Below are 12,264 nucleotides of genomic sequence, written 5' to 3'. Positions count from 1 at the left end.
GCCGGTTGTGGTAAGGCCGCCATTGACGCCATAGTCTCTTTCAGCATAGTAGGTAGCATCGAACGTAATACATCTGCTATGGAGTCCGCAATTGACGGCGAAGATTCCACTTTCTTGGCTCTCGCCGACAGCACCTTCAAGTAAGCCGCGAACTCGACAGTAGACAGGCCCGAACACAGGTCGCATCTCGAAGAGAGGCTACAAGGAACACGGCAACCCGGACATAATTCATGAGGGTCGCCGCCTGCAGTGAACTTCTTACAGCGTAGGCACGCTCGTACCTGACGCTGAACATTAACATCTGACATGATAATAAGTTTTCAATCTGTGAAAGAGAAAGAAAAGAAAACCATGACACAAACACAAAGCCGGTCAACAAAGACGCCATTTTGCAAATGGCGTCCGACACGACAACCGGCAATATAACAACATTTCATGTAATTAACACTTGGCAAGTCAAGCGAAATACGCGAAACATACGAAAGGTAACGAATAAGGAAAAAAAAAAACATTCCACCTAACACCAAGCCAGTCAATACAGACGCCATTTTGCAAATGGCGTCCGACACGACAACCGGCAATATAACAACATTCCATGTAATAAACGCTTGAAAGTCAAGCGAATACGCGAAAGAACATACGAAAGCTAACGAAATTTAAGGTGAAAAACATTTCACCCAAACACGAATACAAAACCAAAGGTCTTATAAAAAAAGTTGACTCCAAACAGAGCCAAACAAAAGACGTCCAGACCCTTTCGCGAAGAGAAAAAGAAGGAAGTTACAGTCATGTGACCGGAACTAGAGAGCAGTATACAGTAGAAGAATTTAGGCCATCCCATTGGCTGTTGGGATGTTCGGACCAGACCACTTGCGTGGGGGGGAGGTGCACTTGTTTGAGGACAGGTAATGTCTATAGAAAGTCATTTTTCCTAAAGTCACATCCTGGGTCACCCAGGAACAAATTTGGTTTCGAATTCCGTCCCCGTCATCGTGACCGTCCACATCCCAGGAATAATCGGAAAATTACATTTGTCCACTCATTAACCAAATTGGCTCCACTTAAATATAGATTGTTCAGCTCACTGAAAGCTCTAGCAAGAAGAGCGTCTTTTTTTACTCACTTTAAGATCATCACAAAGTAAAATAACTGATTGGAATGGTACATAAATTCACATTTAAAAATTGCTCTTCGAACAAAAATCGTAGGCGCAGCCATCTTTTTTTTTCTTCCTTTGTGTTTTCCTTCGACGAACCACTGTAAGCTTACTTCGATTACCCAGAAAGCTGCAGTGACTTTGTCAGTGACCAATCAAAAGGCTTATATCACTTAGCTAAGATGTCTGCCTAGTAACAAACTAGTTTGTGTATGGTCAGTTTTCGATTCCTATTGGCTTACAGCTAAGTCATACCCACACGTCACTGAAAGGATGGTGTAGAGGAATTATTTTGGCACAATTTGATACTAAATATGAAGCTATTCACCAAACGGCTACCGCAATTCAAAGTGGTGAAAATTAACAAAGAACAGCCTAACTCGGACCATTGTTTCGATTCTCTGAATAATAACTCCAACTACAAATCGTAATAAAAAGTATTTAGACATTATTAAATTAAACGAGGGTAATTTGAAATGATAACTTAAACATGTAGGTACTGTTTTCTGTCAAAATCGCAATTTTCACCAGGTAGTGTATTTTTTCACTAATTGCCTCATTACGCAAAATCGACAACTGCGACATGCGACTGATTTCGCCAGAGCGGGTCACATTTTACTTTTTACCAGGGTTTCTTTTCTTTACACATACATGAGAGCAAACCCAAACCGTAACATATTTACACTAATTCAATCAACTAAAATGTACCAACAATTACAGTTAACAGTGGATTATGAATATTTATGATCGAAAAGACCATCAGATCAATTTTAATACAGTTAACAGTGGATTAATACAGTTAACAGTGGATTATGAATATTCATGATGAAAAGACCATCAGATCAATTTTAATACAGTTAACAGTGGATTATGAATATTCATGATGGAAAAGACCATCAGATCAATTTTAATACAGTTAATAGTGGATTATGAATATTCGTGATGAAAAGACCATCAGATCAATTTTAATAGTGAAACTCTTTAAACCGGACACCTATGGTACCAAGTAAATTGTCTGCTTATTTAAGAGGTATCCGGTTTAAAGGCGTTGAGTTCTTTACCGATTTTTAAAAAAGGACCATGACAAATGTCCGGTTTTGAGTGAATTCTGGTTTACAGAGGGTCTGGTTTTGAGTGAATTCTGGTTTTGAGAGGTTTCACTGTATATTATTGGGACAGCACTACTTGAGAATGCTAGTATCATATAATATTAAATCTTAAAATATTACTTTCTAAGGTGTGTACCATTTCTAGTTTACATAAACTGTATTTTGATCTACATACTGTGTAACAAATGTGATGGCTTTTCCCGCCCGCCCAGCGCGAGCCGTTCGTCCTACTCTGTGGATGTAGTCCTTGGAGTGGGTCGGGATATCCAAGTTTATGATCACATCTACGTGGGGGATGTCCAAACCTCTGAAAAACATTCAGCAACATATTTAGTATCATATAAGCATTACATGGTGTGACACTGTGACCCTTGAATAAGCAGAATTAATAAACCAAATGATATACGTGTCACCAATGTACGACCAGTGGTCAGATCGAGTCATCAACTGAAATACAGAAAGACAAGTGACTAGCTAAATATTATTAAGTGTCCCCCATGAACATATGGAGAGACTTGTTGCAGAGATTTTGGAGACTTCCGTAAAAGACAGCCCAAATTGCTTCTAGAGAGAGAGAGCGTCAAACCAGTCTCCCCGCTGAATGCACCAGGGGACGGATGGCTGCCACTCTGGGGCAGCTCTCCCCAAGGGGATCCTCACCCTGGGAGAACCGAGATAGACACACGATCACGAAGCTAAGCAGACTGAAGTCAGTAATATTTTAATAAATCTTTTATAACCAAAGTAATTCTTGTTATATACATCAGAGATGCCACAGGTACGATTACGTGCCATAGCTAATCAAGAAAGTTGTAGCTGTCACTAACCACTCATTACCTGAAAAAAAAACAGACCACGAGAGATAACTTCACGAGCATCGACTCTGTAGGGGTATTACAACGGTTATACGTTTAAAAACAAAACAGAGATGAATATTCAGTTTTATGATTACATCATGGGGAATATCTAAATTGTTGAAAAAATATTTATTGGTCAAGACATGTTATTTTTTGGTTCAATAAATGATACCCTATAAATATAAAGGTGCTATGAAGGACACCTCTGCATCCTAACCACTTAATGGTTACATATCAATAATGTTTGGTCAATTATTTATCAAAACTTGTATCAGACAACAATAATATGTGCCATTCATCTTAAACAGATTATAGATGATAAACATGAAAGAATAAAAGATTTGTAGCAATTTTTACAAAACTTGCTGTCCTGTTTGTGGGGAAAGTGCATATAAAAGATCTCTTGCTACTAATGGAAAAATGTAGCAGAGTTCCTCTTATGATTACTTGTACGTGTCATAATTAACAAATGATTGATATCCAATAGCTGATGACTAATTAATCAATGTGCTCTAGTGGTGTCATTAAACAAAATAAATTTTAATTCCTGTTTACTGCCCTACCTGCTTATTTTAGGTTAGATGTTGCCCTGGAGAATGCTAAATAGACATAATGTCCATTATACCTAGCATAAAATATTGTTCAAATATATTACGCTCTCACCTGCTAGCTACATCAGTGGCAATGAGAATTGACCTGGCTTTACTTTTGAACTTGTTTAAGGATCCCAGTCTTTTGGCCTGAAAAATAGATTATTTTATTGGCTCAACATGAGGACTGAATAATTTGCTGTAACTTATAAAGCATAACCACTAATTGTCATTAAATAAAATTACAACAGAAGAAAATCTTTTGAACACTTTAAGGAGAAATATTTTAATTATAAAACATAATGTCCAGGCTGAAAACCACCAAAATGCTCCCCAAATATAATTATGAAATCCTTTTTGTGTGGTTTTGCTCAAAAAAATATTTCGTACTTAAATTTGTGGATCAAATATTGTGTGTGTGTATGTGTGCATACGTGTGTGTGCATAAAATTTAGACCACCATAAACAAAAGTGATTTCCCAGTACATGACACAGGTCTACAGCAGGCCTCCAGAATTCACAAAAACAATCCATTACAGTAGCATGTCGGCATAGTCATGGAACCAACTGTCTGATGTCTATCATCAGATGTCTGTTAGCAGGGCTCGAAATGCAGTATTAGTACATGCACCGGTGCATGCTATTTTTGCGTGTGCATGTAACTTTTAAAACTGGGTGCATGCATTTCGTAATCTGTTCGCCACATGAAAACGATAACTTTTATCTTATGGGCGCATCCATTTTGTATCCCATAATCCTACTTACAACAATGGCACCCTTTCGGTCATTTCCGTGAAATATATTTGCGAAAATTGCCGGCAATATCTCGGTTATATCTGTGAACGGTATTAGGGAAGGTGGTCGAGACCGACTTTTGGGGTATCCACACGCATAACACAGTTGTTGTCACTGACAAATTGAACTTCGCCAGATCTGTGATCAGTACAACTCGAAGTCAGCCAGTGATTATTTCAATCGCAACTTCTCGTCAAATTCCGTAGGCTAATTTATATTATACTAACAGATCTTATCGAGTTAAAAAAGTTTATAACTTGCTTAATACAAAACACAAATATTCGTACGTTTTTGTAATAGGCCTATTATAGATTTCTGTACGGCGTTTACGTTGGGTGAAATTTTCAAATTTGATCAAGAATCAGTAATAAACGCAGTTGTATAACGTTCCGGTACTGTTAATAAATAAATATAGGTATTGCCGAATAATTCCGAATAGCTTCGTATAAAAAAAAACGAAGTTGCCTTATTTTTGGAGCATGCAGAATTTTAATGGTGCATGTAACTTTTTTTTCAGCATGCACCATTTTTCATTTCTAGCCCTGCTGTTAGCTATCATCAAATGTTTGTTAGCTATCATCAGATGTCTGTTAGCTATCATCAAATGTCAGTTAGCTATCAGCAAATGTCTGTTAGCTATCAGCAAATGTCGGTTAGCTATCAGCAAATGTCAGTTAGCTATCAGCAAATGTCGGTTAGCTATCAGCAAATGTCAGTTAGCTATCAGCAAATGTCTGTTATCTATCATCATGTAACAGTTTACCATTACTATGGTTACCAAACAAAAGTGCATCTAACATAATCTACCATTACCATGACTACTGACAAAAGAATTCCCAGGCTGCTGAGTATTCAAAGTTTATCCCAAATTGAATGTGCCAATGAAAACAGGTTACGCGAGAATAGACTGGTGCAAGCAGTGGGCAGAAGAAACTATGACTATCACAATTTTCAAAGGCCTGGGCAAATGAACTTATGATTATCTCAATTTACGAAGGCCTGAACAATAAAGCTGACCATACCTGACTCATCTGGCCGTGAAGTGGGATGGCGGTGAAGCCGAGATTGCGCAGCATCAGGGCAACTCGCTGCGTGTTGGCGCACGTGCTACAGAAGACGATGAATGAATTCCCAGCCAGCTCATTGAGGATGTACACCAGGTACACGTCCTGTAAACAAAACAAAACATGTAAACAATGTAATGTAAGTATGCAAGTATTGATACCCCCCGTGACTTGTAAACAATGTAATGTAAGTATGCAAGTATTAATACACCCCGCGACTTGTAAACAATGTAATGAAAGTATACAAGTATTAATACACCCCGTGACTTGTAAACAATGTAATGAAAGTATACAAGTATTAATACACCCCGTGACTTGTAAACAATATAATGAAAATATACAAGTATTAATACACCCCGTGACTTGTAAACAATATAATGAAAGTATACAAGTATTAATACACCCCGTGACTTGTAAACAATGTAATGAAAGTATACAAGTATTAATACACCCCGCGACTTGTAAACAATATAATGAAAGTATAAAAATTAAAGTCGTAGACCCTAGTTTGAAGCCATAAAAATAGAAAGTTTGGTTCATCTTCAAACACGCTACACATTTGGATAAAGTTGCAACAGAATGAAACAAGAGTCTGTGATGTTGAAATGGGGAAAACTCCTCTAAAAATAGACCAGAGCTCATCTCCATCTCCATGTCTCAGAGGTACATGCATTTTTAGAATTATAAAAACTTAATTTTGTGGTATTACAAACATCAGGATGACAAAAAACACTTCGGGATGTACAGAAATGGATATTCTAAACAATAAAATACAAGTAAATTGTTTAATTTCAATTATCTCAAAAAGAGATCCAATAGAGACAAGTATGCCATAGTGTTTAAAAGCTAGGATGTGTAATTTTAACAGTGTGTTTGTTATGATTCCGACTCTTTAAATAAGTGACCACTGAGCTAATTTTGTCTCTAGATGAAAATAACAAAGGAAACCTGTGACTACCATAGATGCCATTTCTTATATGTAGCAAATTATAAATAATTAATAAGAACTATTTCAAAAGAGAATCAAATTGGTCATGAAAAAATCTCACAAATAACCTTGAACTTGACTGGAATGAATATGTATGACTGATGCAGTTTTTCAACTGTTTGGTATTTTGTGGAGACTTCAACTTTGACTGGATTGGTTAACGAGGCTCTCTGTAGTTTGGCCACCTGTAAAATAACACACACTGTTAGATTTTCATTAATATATCTACATAAAAAAATCACAAATGCTACTAGTGTTAAGTCATTTATAAATAGATGAAGGCTTCAGTAATGAAATGATGTATCTAAATATGGAATTTTGGTTGACTGCAAAGCAAAATACAATCATTCACAAAAACAAGTTACATCATCTGTACATCAAACTAAACCAAATCCTCCCAACAAGAAATAAGATAAAAGTAGTCTTTTCAATTTGTATTCCAAATAACTAATTAACTTGGTGCTTACTTTCTTTGTCATAGTAGCTGAATATAAGTATGTCCTCCTCTCTCGGGGAATTACTTTTAAAATCTTGTCAACCTGGTAAAAAAAATAAAAATAAAAATAAACAACATAAATGTAAAGCTGTTTATCTGCCAAAATGTTTTCCTATAATTACAGTCAAACCTCTATATAATGGCCACCCAAGGGATATGACAAAAGTGGCCATTAAGACAGGTGACCCTTATATACTGGTTCAAAATTAGAACACATATATTAAAACATATCACAACTGTCGCATTTTTAAACTATTCCCACACTAGCTTGTTTATGTCATCATTGCCTGTTGCTTTCTTCTGCCTTTTTCTTTCGGCTGAAACATTATTGTCAAAATCGGCCAGAACATCAGCTTTCCTTTTTAAAATAAATTAATCTGAGAACGTCCTACACCAAAATTATCAGCGATCTTTTGCGCACTTAAATTACCTTTCTCAGATTTGTTAATAACGTCGATTTTCTGTTCTAACGTTAAAGCAGTACGACTTTTCGGTGGCATTTTGCATGCAAATGTATTCATTAATACATTTTGCAAACATTGACTTGTAGAAGATATTTTGTTTAATTGAAGGTTATTACCCATGTGGCATGTTTGACTCATGTGTTTGTTTCATATCACCGCTAATCCTTCAGTGGAGTATGACCGTTGATTACAGCTGAATAAGATCATGAGTCATTAAATAATCCTAACACGGGGCATCTTTAATGACAGCCGCCTTCAGCTATTCATGTTTATTTACCAATCATGTCTGGCTAGAGACAATCAGACACCTAACTTAACACCTCATTTGTTTTGTTTCTTGAGACTCAATAGAGTGACCATACATACAGATTACATTATGTACAGCCAATGGGAAGTCGTCTACTGTTTAGTGAGGATGCTGAGAACCAATCAAATTACACCACCAATAACTGCATGTCACAGAAGTTATTGAGTGCACATTTGTTTTTCAATTACGATCAGAGAAAAATAAACCAAAAAACGTCTTCACGATGATCATCTTGTGACCGTTATAGCAGGTTCAACCTGTGATTTTGGGCGAAAAATAGTGACCGCTGGCCGTTATGGACAGGTGACCATTATGTACAGGTCAAATAAGGAAGGAAATGCATTGGAGGGATTTACAGTGGCTGTTATAGGCAGATGACCGTTATGTACAGGTTACCGTTAGACCAGGTTCGACTGTACCTACTTTTGACACTCAGTAGCCAGTTGTGTGATATTTATGTGTGGAGGTACATTTTAACATACAATTCCCCCAACAAAGTTAGCTCATGTAGCTAACAGTACAGCAATAAAATCAAACAGCAAAAATGATAAGATAATCTAAATGAATGAATGAATGAATGTTTAAAGGAATGCTTAAGCAAGGATTTTGGCCTGGTATACATATTCAACGATATATAATGCACATCATTGCTTAATATCAACAAGTATAATCTTATATTCAATTAATAAAACAGTTAAATGTGACGGCTATTATATATAATGGGCGCAGCCATTTTGTGCCATACCAGTGAATATGCCCTCTGGCAAGCCAGTGGTTACGTAATACTTAACGTGTCACGTCAGGAATTAGTCTTAGAACTGAAGAAACAAGCGTACCTGATCGCAGTGTTCTGTAATAATATCCATCCCTGTAAGCCAGCAATAAAGATATATTATTTTTCCATACAAAATAAACCACCAAGGTCAAAGTGGCTACACAAGAAGTAGAAATAATTGTACCATGTTTTGTCCATGCATTAACCTATGTACTGAAAATGAGCTGACATCATTTCACCCCAAGCTAGAGTAACGGACGCCTTGAAAACAAAAGAAAATGGCTGCCCCCAGTTAGCGGGAATAATCACGTTATTTCATTAACTATGCGTTTTTCATTTGTTAAAGTGTCAGTATGTGTTGGTGGTCCGGGTATGCATCTTTCCAACACATAAGGCTCATGTTGGAATTTAAACTCCCTTTAATGACACCAGCACGCAAACCACTTTTGTGCATTTTGAATAATTTATTATTAATAACATTAATTGTTTGTAGCATTCACATGAAAATAACATTTATTGCACATACATATTAAACACCTTTAGGAAAATGTGTTAACAAATTCATCAGAGAATCCCCAGCAATGTACATGTTACAGTACCTCTTGCTCAAAGTCCATGTTCAAAATTCTGTCAGCTTCGTCCATAACCTGAAAACAAAAATTACTTATTTAATTATGATACAGTAGAATTTTGTTTTCTATTGAAAAATATATTCTTAAATTGCTAGATAAAAATGTTTCTTCGATACAAATTAAAAAATAAAGCGCTCGCATGATGCACGGTCGGTCTAGGATCGATCCCTGTTGATGGACAGGACACACCCCGTAGTAAAGCGCTCGCATGATGCACGGTCGGTCTAGGATCGATCCCTGTTGATGGGCAGGACACAGCCCCGTAGTAAAGCGCTCGCATGATGCACGGTCGGTCTAGGATCGATCCCTGTTGATGGGCAGGCCGCAGCCCCGTAGTAAAGCGCTCGCATGATGCACGGTCGGTCTAGGATCGATCCCTGTTGATGGACAGGACACAGCCCCGTAGTAAAGCGCTCGCATGATGCACGGTCGGTCTAGGATCGATCCCTGTTGATGGGCAGGACACAGCCCCATAGTAAAGCCCTCGCATGATGCACGGTCGGTCTAGGATCGATCCCTGTTGATGGGCAGGACACAGCCCCGCAGTAAAACGCTCGCATGATGCACGGTCGGTCTAGGATCGATCCCTGTTGACGGGCAGTACACAGCCCCGTAGTAAAACGCTCGCATGATGCACGGTCGGTCTAGAATCGATCCCTGTTGACGGGCAGGACACAACCCCGCAGTAAAGCGCTCGCATGATGCACGGTCGGTCTAGGATCGATCCCTGTTGACTGGCAGGACACAGCCCCGCAGTAAAGCGCTCGCATGATGCACGGTCGGTCTAGGATCGATCCCTGTTGACGGGCAGGACACAACCCCGCAGTAAAGCGCTCGCATGATGCACGGTCGGTCTAGGATCGATCCCTGTTGACGGGCAGGACACAGCCCCGCAGTAAAGCGCTCGCATGATGCACGGTCGGTCTAGGATCGATCCCTGTTGACGGGCAGGACACAGCCCCGCAGTAAAGCGCTCGCATGATGCACGGTCGGTCTAGGATCGATCCCTGTTGACGGGCAGGACACAGCCCCGCAGTAAAGCGCTCGCATGATGCACGGTCGGTCTAGGATCAATCCCTGTTGACGGGCAGGACGCAGCCCCGCAGTAAAGCGCTCGCATGATGCACGGTCAGTCTAGGATCGATCCCTGTTGATAGGCAGGACGCAGCCCCGTAGAAAAGCGCTCGCATGATGCACGGTCGGTCTAGGATCGATCCCTGTTGATGGACCCACTGGGCTATTTCTCGTTCTAGCCAGTGCACCATTACTGGTATATTAAAGGCTGTGGTGTGTGCTATCATGTCCGTGTGATGCTGCATATAAAAGATCCCTTACTACTAATGGAAAAATGTAGCAGGTTTCCTCTCTAAGACTATATGTAAGAATTATAAAATGTTTGATATCCAACAGCCAATGATTAATACATCAATGTGCTCTAGTGGTGTCAATAAACAAAATAAACTGACTTTATTTGGGCCAAATGATTACCACAACTGAGTAATGCTAAGGAGGCCAAGTGCATGCTATTGTTTGCAATACTGGTTTTCACAACTAACGTTAAATGAATGTGACAGGATAGAACACAGTGGTACCAGTCAATCTGTTTGCGAGTGCCCGCCCTCCTGAACAGGTAATACTTAAAATCGCGACACGACACTGTGTATAAAAACTTACAAGATACTTCAAAGATCGGAGACTGAAACCTTTTGTGTTCTCCAGGTGGTCCACAAGGCGGCCGGGTGTTGCTGAAAACATAAACAACTTGTAATGACTTTAATCTGTTATTAAACAACTGTAAAACGTAACCCATCCAGACTAAGTTAGGGGGTCCTACATTTAATAACCCATCCAGACTAAGTTAGGGGGTCCTGCATCTAATATACGTAACCCATCCAGACTAAGTAAGAGGGTCATACATCCAATATACGTAACCAATCCAGACTAAGTTAGGGGGTCCTACATCTAATATACGTAACCCATCCAGACTAAGTTAGGGGGTCCTACATTTAATAACCCATCCAGACTAAGTTAGGGGTCCTACATCTAATATACGTAACCCATCCAGACTAAGTAAGGGGGTCCTACATTTAATAACCCATCCAGACTAAGTAAGGGGGTCCTACATTTAATATACGTAACCCATCCAGACTAAGTAAGGGGATCCTACATCTAATATACGTAACCCATCCAGACTAAGTAAGGGGATCCTACATCTAATATACGTAACCCATCCACACTAAGTAAGGGTGTCCTACATTTAATATACGTAACCCATCCAGACTAAGTTAGGGGGTCCTACATTTAATATACGTAACCCATCCAGACTAAGTTAGGGGGTCCTACATTTAATATACGTAACCCATCCAGACTAAGTAAGGGGGTCCTACATTTAATATACGTAACCCATCCAGACTAAGTTAGGGGGTCCTACATTTAATAACCCATCCAGACTAAGTTAGGGGTCCTACATCTAATATACGTAACCCATCCAGACTAAGTAAGGGGGTCCTACATTTAATAACCCATCCAGACTAAGTAAGGGGGTCCTACATTTAATATACGTAACCCATCCAGACTAAGTAAGGGGGTCCTACATCTAATATACGTAACCCATCCAGACTAAGTAAGGGGGTCCTACATCTAATATACGTAACCCATCCAGACTAAGTAAGGGGGTCCTACATCTAATATACGTAACCCATCCAGACTAAGTTAGGGGGTCCTACATTTAATAACCCATCCAGACTAAGTTAGGGGGTCCTACATCTAATATACGTAACCCATCCAGACTAAGTAAGGGGGTCCTACATCTAATATACGTAACCCATCCAGACTAAGTTAGGGGGTCCTACATCTAATATACGTAACCCATCCAGACTAAGTAAGGGGGTCCTACATCTAATATACGTAACCCATCCAGACTAAGTAAGGGGGTCCTACATCTAATATACGTAACCCATCCAGACTAAGTTAGGGGGTCCTACATCTAATATATGTAACCCATCCAGACTAAGTTAGGGAGTCCTACATT

General features: G+C 39.1%; 1 protein-coding gene across 1 annotated transcript in view; it reads right to left on the bottom strand.

Annotated features, from left to right (window-relative positions):
- Nucleotides 1–12,264, bottom strand: part of LOC121379172 (probable ATP-dependent RNA helicase DDX47) — a 30,413-nt gene that overhangs the window by 6,969 nt on the left and 11,180 nt on the right. The window contains exons 5-11 of the mRNA XM_041507671.1: nucleotides 10,908–10,978; nucleotides 9,201–9,248; nucleotides 7,027–7,098; nucleotides 6,628–6,744; nucleotides 5,530–5,676; nucleotides 3,786–3,862; nucleotides 2,441–2,572 (exon numbers count right to left, since the gene is read on the bottom strand). Coding sequence (XP_041363605.1) covers nucleotides 2,441–2,572; nucleotides 3,786–3,862; nucleotides 5,530–5,676; nucleotides 6,628–6,744; nucleotides 7,027–7,098; nucleotides 9,201–9,248; nucleotides 10,908–10,978 — 664 coding nt within the window. The remainder of the gene's footprint in view (nucleotides 1–2,440; nucleotides 2,573–3,785; nucleotides 3,863–5,529; nucleotides 5,677–6,627; nucleotides 6,745–7,026; nucleotides 7,099–9,200; nucleotides 9,249–10,907; nucleotides 10,979–12,264) is intronic.

Source organism: Gigantopelta aegis, chromosome 8, assembly GCF_016097555.1.
Source record: "Gigantopelta aegis isolate Gae_Host chromosome 8, Gae_host_genome, whole genome shotgun sequence".
Lineage (NCBI taxonomy): Eukaryota > Metazoa > Mollusca > Gastropoda > Neomphalida > Peltospiridae > Gigantopelta > Gigantopelta aegis.
Note: the sequence above shows the minus strand (reverse complement) of the source record. Positions and strands in the feature narration are given on the sequence as shown.